This window comes from Aplysia californica, unplaced genomic scaffold (genome assembly GCF_000002075.1).
Source record: "Aplysia californica isolate F4 #8 unplaced genomic scaffold, AplCal3.0 scaffold00187, whole genome shotgun sequence".
NCBI lineage: Eukaryota > Metazoa > Mollusca > Gastropoda > Aplysiida > Aplysiidae > Aplysia > Aplysia californica.
This window is the reverse complement of record NW_004797457.1, coordinates 697180-712259: the sequence shown is the minus strand read 5'-3', so window position 1 is coordinate 712259 and position 15080 is coordinate 697180. Positions and strand designations below refer to the sequence as shown.

At 39.0% G+C, this 15080-nt stretch overlaps 1 protein-coding gene across 3 annotated transcripts in view; it reads left to right on the top strand.

The window, feature by feature from the left end:
• Positions 1-13968, top strand: part of LOC101855726 — a 37193-nt gene extending 23225 nt beyond the window's left edge. For 2 of the 3 annotated variants that reach the window (XM_005098592.3, XM_005098593.3), the window contains exons 11-18: positions 34-172; positions 2212-2379; positions 3921-4126; positions 4689-4953; positions 5948-6073; positions 8030-8287; positions 10128-10242; positions 10993-13968. In XM_005098592.3, coding sequence (XP_005098649.1) covers positions 34-172; positions 2212-2379; positions 3921-4126; positions 4689-4953; positions 5948-6073; positions 8030-8287; positions 10128-10242; positions 10993-11182 — 1467 coding nt within the window. In that variant the 3' untranslated portion in view covers positions 11183-13968. Of the gene's footprint in view, positions 1-33; positions 173-2211; positions 2712-3920; positions 4127-4688; positions 4954-5947; positions 6074-8029; positions 8288-10127; positions 10243-10992 lie in introns of those variants that run through there. The other variant, XM_035969827.1, reaches the window with a different exon arrangement.
• Positions 13969-15080: the final 1112 nt, after the last annotated feature.

Genomic DNA, 15080 nt, shown 5'->3' with positions numbered 1-15080 from the left:
ATGGACAAAAAATGTCATGTTTCTGTTGAGCAGGAGATTGTGGAGCGCATGCCGGCTGATCCCTTGGAAGCCGAGTTACTGATGATGGCTGAAGCTGTTGCCTTGGATCCCAAAACAGGCGACAGTGACACAGACTCTGAGGATGCTGGTGGAGAAGACTTTGGCGGAGCAGGTCAGTCTAAATATGGGCACTTTGCTTCAATCCATTGTGACTGCCAGGTCACAGAAATGACCTGGGAATTTGAATAATATCCCTGAGCCCAGGCAAGGACCAGGAATTTCAGGGAAACTGATAAACAAGTCCTGGAGTTTGAGCACCAAATTTTTTAATCATTGAGAAAGTTCTTTTCTTGTTAGGGGTGTTAGTAGTTTTTGCTCGCCATTCTCCATTCCCCGGAGAGCGAGTTTTGTGCAAACAGGCAGCAATAGTGGAGGGGGGGACATTAACTCTTTTTATCCTTGCCGTACCCCCACGGACTCTGTACCGGTCCTGCGGCCGCCGCGCCGTATGAGTCGGAAGTCAGTGCGTATAGTTCAAAGTGCTATATTTCTTACATTTACTCTAAGGTTTTAAGAAAATTTAGCAGTTATGTTAGAAATTGAATGTAATTTTTGTAAATGTATGTGGTTAGGAAATACACCAATAGCACAATGCAGATTTTGAGGTGTATTCCATCCTCGAACTTGACCCTGATTGCCGCGCCCACGACGTCCCATTGGATTTTATAGATCTAGATCTAGCCCTAACCATCGAGCACGAATTCCAGTACTGATCCCTTCACCATGATCTGGATAGCTATTAGATGAGTGTAAGTCCTATTTCTTATCATCCACAACGGAATTTACGGCACTTATTTCAGAGTCACTTTCATCAAATTAGTATCATTCCCCCTCACAACCCAACGCCACTTCAAAAAGTAGGCCTACTTCGTCGGTCGTGAATGTGCGTTTTCGAGACATCTTTCAAGCTTCTACACCCATTAAAAACAAAGAAACCACTGTTCATTGGAAAATTAAAATATTCAGACAGAGCTAGCGTCGCCGTATTTGCGTATTTTGGTAATTACAAGCAGAACTAGCTTCTTTGACGTGACCGTATCGCTGTTCCGAGAATACTCGTAGCCCGGACTGGTCCTTGTTACGAGTATTCTCGTAGCCCGGATAAAAAGAGTTAATCATGTTCTTATGCACAGTAGAATTATAATTGTAAATGGGCTGATTCATCAATGTCAAGCTCATAACTGTGCCTGAACTGCAACAGGGAACTGCTGCTTTGTCTTTCCTTATCTTACCATCTTCATTTTTCCTCTACTTCTTTTGTATGTTTGTCACACTCTTGTGACCCGCTATTTGCGGGGTGCCTTGATAGTTGAAGCAGACTTTGTGCTGTTGAAGCTAGAGAGGTGAGCAGAGTAGGCCTGTTTCTCTGTAAGGACTTCTCTGTTGACATCCACTGCTTGGCGCTCATATGACCTTATGCAGTTGCGAGCACAGTACTAAACTAAGATATTATGTCATAATGGTATTTCACTTGAGTGGCAATGTGTTCAGCAAAGTTGTTATATTTGAAATGTTTGCTTACTGATTGATTAGTTATTGAGAAGAGTTTTGCTACACTGAAGTGTCAAAATCACAACAAAAGAAAGTAAGAAGTGACGGAAGACAAATATGGACAGAATAATGTGTGTTGGTTTCATGCCGCACTGTCTGATGGATAAAATGAAGATCTACTTTCACTTTTGTAGTCTCCCAAATTGTTCACTACACAAGCATTGCATGATGTGCAAGAGGATAAGAATTATGAACAAAATTATAGTTTTCAGCTAAACTGCAACCTCTTTTCCTCAGTCCTTCCAAACCTGATCCAGTGATTGTCTTGTGCTAATTTTAATATGTGTCGGTGGCCTAGTGGTTAAACCTTCGGACTTGCAACCATAAAGTCCTCGCTTCGAATCCCATAAGTGAGCCAGCGTGTTGTCCTTGGGAAAGGCACTTTACAGAAATTTTCTTCACTTGACCCAGGTGGGAATGGGTATCCGGCTATAGACAGTGAAAGATCTTGTCAGTTTATTAGTGTTTTTATTTTTTAAAATGATACCATGCTCTGTTGATTACTTGAGGTATCACAAAAAGTTGAGTCGCACTCAGATTGTTGAAGATTCTGCCTGATTAGGCAACACGAGTATTCTGTATGCCCTTTTTTCTTTTCAGATGAGGAAATGAAACCTGCTTCGAAAGAAGAGGAGACCGTGATAATGAGAAAGAGGGAAGGTGGAGGCGAGGAAGACATGATCCAAATGGCGCTGCGCATGGCAGAGGAGATGTCAGGTCCCATAGAAGATCTGGAATCTTCCGTGGAACCTGTGGCTGTCAATACAGGTAGGCTTTGCTGTGTTCTGGTAGCCAGTTCATCATAAAGTGTCAGATGTAAAATAGACTTCAGTGATCACGTTTAAAAAAATTATTTTCTCCGCTTGGATGCTCTAAAAAATCATATTTTAATCTGGTGTTTTCCCGTCACCCATCTGTTAAGGTTCTCCAAATAAATGAGTTTCTGTAGGTCTACCCCTGCCTTGTTTGCTTTCTATTTTTCCAGTGAGAGCAAGATGGTCAAAGCCTTAATGTCAAGTATCCTAGAAACTGTTTTTATTGTTTCCAAATTGTTATTACAGTCCATGCCGGCTTTAAGCACGGTCGTCGGGAGAAAGCTTAAGCGTGCTTAAAGCCGAAGCGTGCTTGAGTGCGAAGTAGATATAATCCAGAGATTTTCATGTAGAAAATTTCGCGTGCTATTTCCCTTTGTTGGTAAGTAGGCCTATAGCGGTCCCGCAAAAGTGTGCACTGTTATTTAGACACCCGCCATGGTAGTTTTTGTTCGCTTGTTTGTTTTTGTTTTGTGGACTTAATTTAGATGGCCAGTCACGATACAGCACACTAGGCCTACACACTGCCTGTGCGTACCACTGCCCGCTGTGCCACTCATACCACCGCCTTCATCCCACCTCGCGCGTGATACACAATCAGGATTAATGGATAGCGAGGGTCAAAGGTGAAATCGCAGCCAGCCTCCCTTTCTCGTCTCCCCGACTCTCTTTGTATTTTTTTGGGTCGTGTGTAGCTTTGCCCTAGGCCTAGGCTAGATCCTATGTCCGCACGCGCGGTTGTGTGCATCTGCCTTCCTCTCCGCCCGCGTGAGTGTGTGTGTCCATCACTTGCATTCTTTGTGTCTCTTGACACACTCCACTGCTGCGGTGTAGACTGTGTTCGAACTTCGATGGGTCATCATGAAAATATTAACTGTCTTGTAAATGAAACGTGCTTGAAGCCGAAGTTACCGTGCTTAGAGGCGTGTAATTTATATAGCAAAAATTCGGTAAGAGCCGTTTAGCGTGCTTGAATCCGAATCGTGCTTTAAGCCGGCGTGCTTAAAGCCGGCACGGACTGTATTTATCAGCGGTTCACATGAGCTTCTTTCAGTACTTCCTTGTTTGATTTCTTTTCTGTCCATGAAACTACTACTAGTGATCCTAATAGTATGTTCCGTAAAAAATGTATAAATTTTTATCTGCCTTGTTTACTGTTGCAATGTCTCGCTTGGTATACAAGTACATTCCTTTGTGTCACCTTTGTCATTAGGAATGTTAACTAATAATGGTTATGAACACACTGCTTTCTTTCATAGTACATATTTATTCTGTCTCTGATGGCAGCAGTGTGAGCTGAGAAAAATGTAGTAAAATTTCTTATCGTAGGATACAAAGTCCTGTCCTCTGCAGCTGAAATCAAATTATGTCATATCTTGTTTTAAAACTGCAACTTTTGTACTTTCAGTTTTGTCTTAATTGTGCTACTGAAAATGAAATTTGTTCTTATGTTGTCTTTGTATTTTAACATTTGTATTTCCCTTTTTAAAAATTCAGAGCCCCCTCCACAACTGAACCAAGTAAATCCATATGAAGCCCAAGTAGACGAAGAGTACACTCCAAGCCGTTCAGGCAGGGGTCGGGGGGCAAAGAGGCAGAGCAGGGGTAGACCCCCTGCTTCCAGTCGACCCAAACGCCAGAAAGTGGAGAGATCCTACGGAGAGGAGGCTCAGGTCCAAATACAGCCACCTGCTCAGCCAGTGGTGAGTTTTCATTTTAGTCCAAGGTCATTGGACTTTGGCACTTTTAGCTGGCTGGTCATTTAAAAGAATTATTTAAAACATTCAGAATATTTAGGGGTGAGATTTGGCTCAGAATTTAACCTGTTCATAAAGTAAAAAATGAACCAAGCTTAATATTTGTGTATAAATACAATTGAAATTGCCAAAGACGACCATCCCTTGTGAAGGACAAAAGTGGCCATCTTAGGAGGACGTTTTACAGTGTCATTTGTAATGTAAAAAGACCACAAGAGGGGAAGGAAATGGGAAGTGGCCATTTATACTTTACTGATTTTTGGGGGTTTTTTTTGTTACAGTGTAAGGGCTCTTATAAAACAATAAGGTCATATTATAAATGCTGAAGAGTAACAAATACAGAAAAGGAGAGATAAGGATGATAGATGTTTGATAGGAATCTTGTCTGTACGGGAGATTGTGTTATGCAGAAGGCATTTAGAGCAAATTCGACTGTACGTATTTAAAAAAAATAGCAAATTGTTTCGACTCTCTAGTCAGAGGATTTGCCTTTTTTTTTATTCATCAGAACCTGGAACCTCCTCCAGATGCGAACTACCGGCTGAAGTTCACCTACGGTGTGAATGCATGGCGGCACTGGGTGATCAACAAAAATGCTCAAATTGAGAAGACAAAAATAAGTTCAGGTATTCAGCGCATCCGGACTTTCCCCACGGACATTCTCAAATGTACAACGGATGAGCTCAACTTCACCATGTGCATGTTCATTAAGGAAGTTCGAAAGCCAAATGGAGAGGAGTACTCCCCAGATAGTGTTTATTATCTCTGCCTGGGTAAGTTGGTCCCTGCCACAATACATGTTTTTTGTTTGTCTTTTTTTTTTGGTGGATATTGTAATTTTATTGCCAGCCTTGGTTGAATTTTTAAAATATTTTTTTTTATTCTGGAAAATGAGTTCTCACTTTGTTTTCTCATTTTATTGTCTTAATGTACAATTTTATGGTCAAGCCCTACTTAAATCTCAGTTTTTATCTGGAATTTCCTTTGCTTGTCCAAGGTTCTTATGTTTATTTAGATACTGAGTATTTTTGTGCCACAGCGCTGCTTTTTCATCGCACTTGCATTAGATGAATGAGTTCTGCATCAAAGGGCTGCCACGGGGCAGCCTGTCCTACTTCATTATTTGGGCAACATTTTACTTGCAGGGGGCTCTCGTGGTCTAGAGGTTACGGTGTTCGCCTCTCACTCAATAGGTCCCGGGTTTGAAACCTGACAGCGACCAAAATTTTCTCTTAAGTTTTCTTCTTTCCTGCTCTCTAACCATGTTCTGTCCTTTGCTTTTGAAAAATCATGGAGTTCCTGTGTGCAAGTTGCGCACGTTGAAGATCCTTCGGAGGTCCTAAAGTCAATAAGAGTAGGCTGTGGTGCTTTCAATTTTTTACGTCTGATTGTATTTTTGCTCTTTGTTGTTATTTACCTGATATGTTATTGCTTTTGTCTCTGTGTGTTGGTCAATATTTTTATTGAAAAATTTGGAAAATGAGATTGTTTTCAGGAGGTTTTTGCTTATCTGTGTACAGCTTTCTCAATGTTTTTAATTGTAACTTGAGGGACTTTTAACATTCCTGAAAAAGTTCTGTATTTTAATAGTGTCATCAATGTACCTGAAAGTTTCTCACTTAAAAAAGATAAAAAGTTTCACTAGTATGCAGTCTTTTATTCTCTGTCAGCTCCTGTGCTTTCAATTTTTTTCATGTGACTGTATTTTTGCTCTTTGTTGTTCAAATAGATGTAAATTCATGTGTTTATGTTGTCATTTCTTTGCAGGTATTCAGCAGTACTTGTATGAAAATGGGCGCATTGATAACATCTTTACAGACTTGTATTTTGAAAAATTCACTGACTGTTTACATGGTGTTCTGAAGACTCTTCAACCTAAAGTCAACAGCCAAGGTATTTTTTCTTTTTTCTTTGATCATTTTTGCTATGTTGTTGGAAGAATTTTTGTTTAAATGGATTCTTTATCTTCCCTGAGTTTGAGAAGGAATCTTTAACCTTTATTTCTTGAGTGTTACACAGATATTAGTAATGATATAGGTATTATTGACTTTGCAAAAGGAATATATATATGTGAATTTTTTGTATATTTTTCTTGTCATTTAGGGCACATCGTGAATTAAAAGAAAAGAAAAGAAGTGTTTTGTGTGGCAGAATATTTTTATTAACTCAATGAAACCATGAAGGCGAGCCTCCACAATGGTACACACTGCTCAGGCAGAGTTTGTATTTTAATTTCATGATAGATGTAAGGATCTGGAAGGGGACAAGTTAATAATATGAACAAAGTTTTGCCATTTCTTAACTATTCTCATCTCACCCATGCGAAAAATTTCATTTAGCCATGGTAGGTGAAGAAAAAGTCATTGTAAAAAACTCATATTAGGCCTTTCGTATATCATGATCTAATAGAGAAGTAAATCTAGGCTTTAAATAGACAATAGACAGTTTTTGGCTCCTGTTTTTATAAAACAGATATAAGGTTTAGTAGACTAATATAATCATGCTTAAAAGTCTGCTTTCCCCCCCTGTCACTGTAAGTAGCAAAATAATACAGTATTCAATTTACTTTTTTTCATAATTGAAATTAGCATTTTCTTTTTCTTTTTAGACAAACACAAGCGCGTGCTCACACACACACTGTAATAAAAAATAAAATGCAAGTTTATCTATGCATAATTACCCCCCCCCCCCCCCTTCCTTTTAGACTGACATTTTCTTCATTTTTTGTCTGTAGCCATAATTCACTGATATAATAGCAGATTAAGGCTTTCTAAAATTGCAGTTGCTTAAATTAATCATTAGTTAAAATAAAGACAATGCATTTTGCACTAAAAGAACATACTTTTAGCCACCAAAAATCCCAAACTGTGTCGACATTTTTAAAAAAATCAAAAAATCAAAAAAAAATCCGATTTAAATTAAAAAAATCTGATTTAAATAAAAAAAATCGATTTTTTTGATTTTTATAAAAAAAAATAAAAAATCACCAACCCTGGTTGCATTGGCTTCCCGTGTCAGCTAGAATGTCATATAAAATTGCTATATTATGTCATAAATGTGTCAATAACAAAGCTCCCTCATATCTTAGTGATCTCATCCAGATTTATATTCCATCTAGATCACTAAGATCAGGCGATCAGTATCTTTTAAGAGTTCCTAGAAAAGGGGGTAAAAAATTAGCTGAAAGATCGTTCGCCCACCTTGCTCCGTCAGTTTGGAACTCTCTTCCCCAACCCTTGAGACATACGACATCTGAGTCTAAATTTGAGAAATCTTTAAAGACACATTTAATGACATCCTTTTTATGTCAGTAGTTTCATGTTCAGTACAATGATATGTAAATGACTATGTATCCATTTATGTATTTTGTGAATTGCACTGTGTATATTATTTTATGCTCATTTCGTGACGATGTGTAAGCGTGTGCGTGTGATAAGCAAGTAGATGTGTGTGTGTGCGTGTGTGTGTGTGTGTGTGTGTGTGTGTTTGGCATACATGTGTATGCACATGTGTGCGTGTTATGTGTTCGTGAGTGTGTATGTGTGTGTGTGTGTATGTGTGTGTGTGTATTGTGCGTGTGTGTAGCGTGCATGTGTGTAGCGTGCGTGAATATTGTTTGTACGTTCATTAATGTAAAGTGCCTAGAGCTGTGTTTACACGGGAGTGGGCGCTATAGAAATGATCTTCATTATTATTATTATTATTTAAGGTTTTGCAAGATTCTTTGGCCTGTAGTTCAAATTGTGAATTGGAGAGTTGGGCCTTACTAAGTCAATGAGATGAGTAAAGCTATAGTATAAATATTTTTATGATTTTTGGGTGATATAAACTTCCTCTCTCTCTTCTCAGGTCAGACACTTTGCCGAATTGAAGAGGAACACCTGTGGGAGAGCAAGCAGTTGGGTGCACACTCCCCGTATGTGCTGCTCAACACGCTCATCTACTTCCACACCAAACATTTCATCCTCAAGACTGCCCAGGAGCACATGTCTCTTTCCTTTGCCCAGATCCTCAAACACTTGAAGAAGGGTGTGCCCACAAAAGGCAGCACCGCAAGTAGCAAGAATGTAGCTCTGCGTTACTACTGCTTGGCTAATGGGAAGAAAGGTGAGTTAAGTGTTCATGCTGTATACAGGATGACTGCCAGACCCGGGTAATATCGGGAATTACTGTGGGATTTGAAAAAAATTGCAGAGACCCGGGAGTGTCCCGGGAATTTGAGGAAATCTGTAAATTGCCTCAGGAAATACCCGCGAAAATACATAAAAGATCTCGAATATTTGAAAACCAAATCGGACAACGTCTTTAGGTTCATTTTTGCTGGTCATGATTGTGATATACGCATTCGACTTTTCACGGTCTGAGTAAGTTTCACGCGAACATGTGGCTATGGTGGCAGACGGAAGTGAATGTGACACGGAGGCTCGATGGGGAAAATCAAGGTCTTCTTTCGCTTTCGTTACCACTCAGAAATTTGCCTGTAATAGTCTGATAATGCAACTTTTGTAACATGCAGATTGTGCATTACAAACGTGGTGTTGCCATGAAAATAAATCAATATCCGTGACTGTGTTGTGACTTGTGGGGAAAAAAAAGAAAAGAAAGTTATTCAAGCCTCTTGTCGGGCTTGCCATTGTGACCTGTCAGTGAACCTGCGCACATTCTGAGCCCTGTGAAGTAGGCTATGCTACAGGACTCCGGAATGGGGAAGATTATTAATTTTTTTAAAAGATACACTCTGGGAGGGGGGAGTGCTGAACGCAACATAGAGGAATAAAAACTGAACTTGGAAGCAAATTTTTAATATTTAGAATTTTAATGACAACTACAGCTCTCTGCAAAGTAAAGCGCGTGTTGGTGCAGACCTTGTGTGGAATCAGGATCTGTCATAACTTGTTAGCGTGTTATTGAACTTAAGTGTTCGCGTTTCAATGGATGGGTGACAGTAAATTATCTTTATTTTAGCTTTCCGTTCAACGTTCGCAGATTTTCAGTGTCACTGTATCTTGCCCTCCCTCAGTTTTTACACCTCTCACGCTGAATAGGTGAACTTGAGTTATTCAAGTTATTACTCTACTTTGAGTTTGAGCAATAATTTTGTTTTTCACCTTTATTATATGAATCATAACACCCAGACTGGTTCATGACAGTCCATATTCTGGTTCTGGGCCTTTTCTCAGGCTCAAAACAAGATTCATTTTTATATAGTTTATACATGCAGGCGAATATGATGAGGGGAATATGTAAATAAGTAAGAACAAAATAACAGACTGAAATACTTAAGTTGCTTGAGACCACAGTGCCACACTGACATGTTGTTGACTGGATATGTACCTAAATATGTGTGTGTGTAGTTGTGTGTGTGTACACAATGAATGTATATATGTATATTTTATGTATATATATATACACACATATATATAAATGGAGCTCATGCTGTCATTGTTATGTAACGTGCCCCTGAAAAATGGATGAGCCCCCCCCCTGGAAAACTGAGAAGCTGGGTTGGCAGTCACCCTGTAGTCTAGCAGACACTTAATGAACTCAGCAGGATGTAGAGATCTTTTTATTTATGAATTTTGCTATGTGTGTGCTTTGAATACAAAGAATATACATGTAAGAAAAAATTCAGGACCTGAAAATCTATTTGGTATATGTGCGTATTTTGCTTGGCTGTTTTATGTGCCAGTTGATATTATCAGGTTGGCTGATATGTATGGAAAAATCATCTTTGAACATTCTCATTTCTTTTGAATGCATAGCTATTAGTTTATTTTCTATCCTTGAAAATGTTAATTGTTTTACGTAGTTGAACTTCCTTTAGAAAGCACATTGCTGCCCTCATTTGATTTATAAAAAATTGGTGTTGGTGAGATGCGCAATGTTCTGACATGCTGCTCTAGTAAAAAGATATTAGATATCTATTTCTAGTTTGCCATGTTCACAGATGGATTGGCTGCTAGGAAAAGTAAAGAGGGTGTACCCGTCTATGAGGTGACAGAAAACTTTGACAACCCTCTACGGTGCCCTGTGAAGCTCTATGAGTTTTTCCTTTCCAAATGGTAAGTAAAATTGTTATAGTTCTGAGTCCAATCATGCGTTACAGTACAACCCTAAGGAGAAATTTGCTAAGGTTTGATGCGCGCGCGCGCACACACACACACACATAGGATATCAGAACCTCCGTGATTTGAAAAATTAAGTTGCAACGTTTCTGTGATACTGCTGTTAAATTTCAAATCACTTTTTATGAACTCTATGCTGCCTCAATATTGTAGAGGCAGGGGGAGCTGAATGACTGTTGCTACTGTGATGCTGAACAGTTTAGCACAAAGTGTATGAATAATTGAACTATTTTTTAAAATGGGGTTATAAAGTGGAAAAGGTAAATTTTGGCTGGGCAGTTTGTTTTATTAGTGTTTGGTTCATTCCATTTGACTACAAATTGGATTTAGTGGCGATATTTTTTTGTCTTATTTGTTCTCGGAGTGAGGGGTCCAGAAACTACAATATGGTGATGTCTGCATGAAAAATGGTTTGTCTCAGAGTCAGAGGTTGAATTTATTTTAAGGGGGTTCTGACTTAAATGTAAAGACTAATTTAAAAGATAAAGTTTAGTGATCTGTCTCTCACATACTTGTGCTTACGCATGTGCACGCGCTTACACACACAGATTCGCACCACACGAACACGCATGTACACTCGTATAACAATGAGCCAATGCAGAAAATGCTTGTTTGCCTCAAGTGTAAGGAAAAGATTGACATTTTTCTCTGTGTTCTGTCAAGAGGTTTTCTTTTCTTTTTGTCCAGTCCGGAGAGCATCAAAAACCGACACGACATCTTCTACCCTGTGCCTGAGCGCTCGTGTGTTCCCGACAGCCCTGTGTGGTACTCGACTCAAACCATGGACCTTCACACCATGGACAAGATGCTGACCCGAATCCTGCTGGTGCGAGAGATACAGGAGTCTCATCTGCACGCCCAGCCCATCTACTTGTAGTGAAAGCTTTGTGTCCGTTTGTTACAGTACATTGTCGTCTAGCTGTCCATATGTACTCAGTCAAGAAAGCAAAATTTTTCTGGAGAGAAGAAAAATTAATTTTTACCTAGATTATGTTTCTTTCCTTGCTTTAAAAAAAATCAGTATTTAGAATTTGAATTTCGACAAAATATTTCTTGAGCACATGCAACTGACACCAGGGGTTAAAAAAAATAAATTGGGGCTCAGTATGTCTAAACAGCTGGCAAATATGGATCTTCACGTTTTTCAACATCATCATCAGGGTCCAGAGTGCATAAAATGGATAGAGACTTTGGGTGAGTGTATTGGTAGCTTGAGTAGTTTCCTGCTTTTTGGTGCGGATCAGCTTCTTTGAGACAGTCAAAGATGTTTTGTGCAGTTTAGACAGTGTTGTGTCTGAAGTTTTGTTGTCAAATCACATCAAATGGGACATTATAATCTGTGCCATTTTTCCTCAACTGACAAAAACAAAACACATTGTAGGAGAATGTGTGAACTGGTACTTACTCCTGACTGAGCTTTCCTACTTTGATGTAACATTTGGTGAATTTTTAATGTTCTACATTACTATTATTTCCTCGAGTGCTTTCTGAGGTGATTTGCAAGTATATTGTTAGAATAATTGATTTCAAGAATTGCCTGTCACTATCACAAAATCCCATAAGAAAACTATGCATTGTTCGTTTTGTGTGCAATAAGTATTGATGTTTTGTGTATTAGTTTTGACAAGTAATTCTGGCATTACATTCTTCACTGGGTGCAAATAAACATTTTATTTTATTTTACAGTAGAGTCAACTATATCGGGGCATGCATGGTAATCTGAATTTGAAAAAGTGGATTCCTTGATCTGAGATCTGTCCAGTTTTTTCCCCTGGCATTTTTTGGGTATATTTCTAGTTCATAAGTTTTTAAAGTACTGGACCGTGATTTTGTGGTCCACCACTAATTAACTCTTGACACATACTGCTTGAGACATCCTGACATTACCTATCGGCTTGACAGTAGCCAGTAACTGGTTATTGGACTGAAGATCGGCCGTAGAGTGAGTGGTTTGGAATGTGTGTGTGTGGCATTTTTGCACTAGTAAAGATTGCGATGAAAGAGAAGTCTGGGATTGTTGAGTACAATAGATTGGTACTAAGACGTAACTGGTTTCAGGGAATGTACTCTCAAGGAATTGGCAGGTGTGTGGACCACACCATGTATGGTAGTGTTTTACTTTGTTCAGTGTTTAAATTTCTGGGCCTTGTTTCACTCTACGAGCATCCCAGGCCTGTGCTCCTGAGCTCCTGAGCTCCTGTGCATAGACTGCTTGATAACACAGCTACACGCTCAGGTACAAGTTTGGTGCACAGAGGAGTAAAGGTATTTGTGCTCGTTCATGTGTTTGGGGCCATCGGGTCACGCCAAAGATGATGAGGCTAGTGAATAAGAAATATTTCACCAATGGTGTAGAATTGCTATTGTTTCAACGCACAGTTGTAAATTGTTTTATTTGAATTCACAGTAGTTGAAAACTTTTGAGATGATGTGATCATGATGGATTCCAATAATTTTGTACTTGACGTAGATTCATCCTCACTTGTACCAAGACTGAAAACTGTTCTCGATTGAAAGAAATACTATTTTTTGGGATACTTTTGTTTTCCTGCGAGGGTATTAAATTAAATGAAGAGTTGGGCATATTGTCCTTTATTTTCTCTTCTTATTCAGTTGTGTCAGTTATTGTCTTCTGACCTCAGTGCTGACAGCTGTTCTTCATGTAATAGTCTGTTGGTACAAATGGCATTTCCTCTGAGTATTGGACATATTTGGGTTGGGACATGCATGTGTGTATGTGTGTGTGACGTTACTTTTGTTCTGTAGCTTGTAAGGGACAGCGATACCTTCTGTCTTGTTCATGAACAGTGTCAGCCTGAGTGTATCCTTTGTACTGTTCAGGAAGAATGTCAGTATGAGTATATTCTTTGTTTAGAGTGTTCCAGAACCTATGCTCTGTACTTGTTATACAGTATAACACAGATAGGTTGAACCCAGAAGACTCTGAATCACGCATTTGTCAAACTGTGCCTGAGGTCTGTTTTTAAAAAAAAATTTGTAAGTCTTCTTTATCTTTGTAAAATATTTCTCGAACTACGGATCCCTTGAACTACCAAGGCGTCCCTGATGAATTCGAGCTATCTTTGTTATACTGTATGAAGTCTAGCACGCAAAATTGGTGGTACATAGAAATCTTTCAGTTAGGTGGGAATTTCACCATGTGCATTTTAAAAATAGAAAACATATGCATAAAAGAAAAATTTGTTATGTACGTGCTAGGTTGTATATTATATGGCTCCTGTATCGAGATGTTACAGCAGATGACAAACAGGAAAAGTTTTGCCAGCCCAGTGGCTTCTTGTGTATGATACTGTAAACACAATGTGATGATATGGTAATTTCATAGAGGAATGATTTTCTGCCCTGGCTATGAATTTGGTAATCAGTGAGGTAGATTTTATTTTGCGGCAGAAATATATTGAAAGAGTACTTGTTCATTCCTCAAGGAAAGAAAATTTTGTACAGAAAAGAAATTGTCTAGATGTTGTCTCTGTACATTATCATCCTTTCCCTGTGTTTCACTGGCACTTAAATTTTCATAAATTTTATGTCAAACTAAGTAAAACAAAAGTTATAGTTACAAAGAAAAGCTATTGATTTTACAAATTATGTTTTCATGTTTTTCATCATGTAAATAGGAATAAAACTTTTACACAGTCATAATACCGATTGGCGTCATGGGTAGCCTACATGCTGTCTACTAGAATGTCATTTGTATTTTGTCTCACCCGCTCTGGTGTCTGTGATGTATGTAGTGGCTTGGCGCAGAAGACATGCGTTTGCCCGGGACTGGGACATTATTATTTATATCCCTCTCAGCTTAGGTTGGCCGTGATAGGCAGGGTCGAAACAGCTCGCCTCCTAATTGTCTTTTTAGTTTTTGTAAGTGTTTTGCACTTGCAACACAGTGTCATTTAAGTGCTGAAGATTAGAGGTGTTACAAGAGAGTAACAAACACAAAAAAGGAGGGGAGATAAGACAATAGATGTTGATAGGAAAGAAGAAGCAAACCACACCAGAGCACCCGCCCTAATTGTCTGGATTGTTTCGATGAGATGTAAAACATTATTGGCGCGACTGATAGCAGTGACTGACCAGTCCAGCTTTAGACAGGCTTGGTTTTTTTTAGCAATCCCATCCTCTATACTCTATCCATTATCCTTTACTGAACGTGCTGGGACATTCCATATCAGGGACTGGTGACAGAGAGTAACAGTTGAGCTCTAACACAATGAACCCATCTCATCGATGAGAACTTCATCAACACGCCGATGGAACTCTTCATGTTTCCCTCTTTTCATAAAATTTGTGAACCCAGTATTTTCGCTTAATGATATCATGTTCCCTTTTCAAACTATACAACAGCATCAGCTTGTGTGCTGCCATATTGGTTTGATTTGTACTACATGTTCTCACTGTGTGACTACTCACCAACACCGACCACCTCCCAACAAAAAAAAAAGAAAAGAAAACCCAGACAAAAAACTGACGGCACTGGATTGGGTGCAACACTGTGTTGTTACCTGTTTTTGAACCGGCGCAGACTGTTTTCCGTGCTGGAATGGAACAACCGTGTCAGTGTCAGCTACTACTACTGGTTCACTGTGTTTGAGCTCTAATTCAAGGGTGAAAATATGTCATTATGTTGTAACAGACTGGTTTTGAAGTAAACGTAACTGACTCAAACCTGTTTGTTAGCAATTGCATTTAGCACAAATGGTCGTTTTTAAGCACAAGGGGGCTATCCAAAAAAAATCCTGTTTTGAGAAAATCGA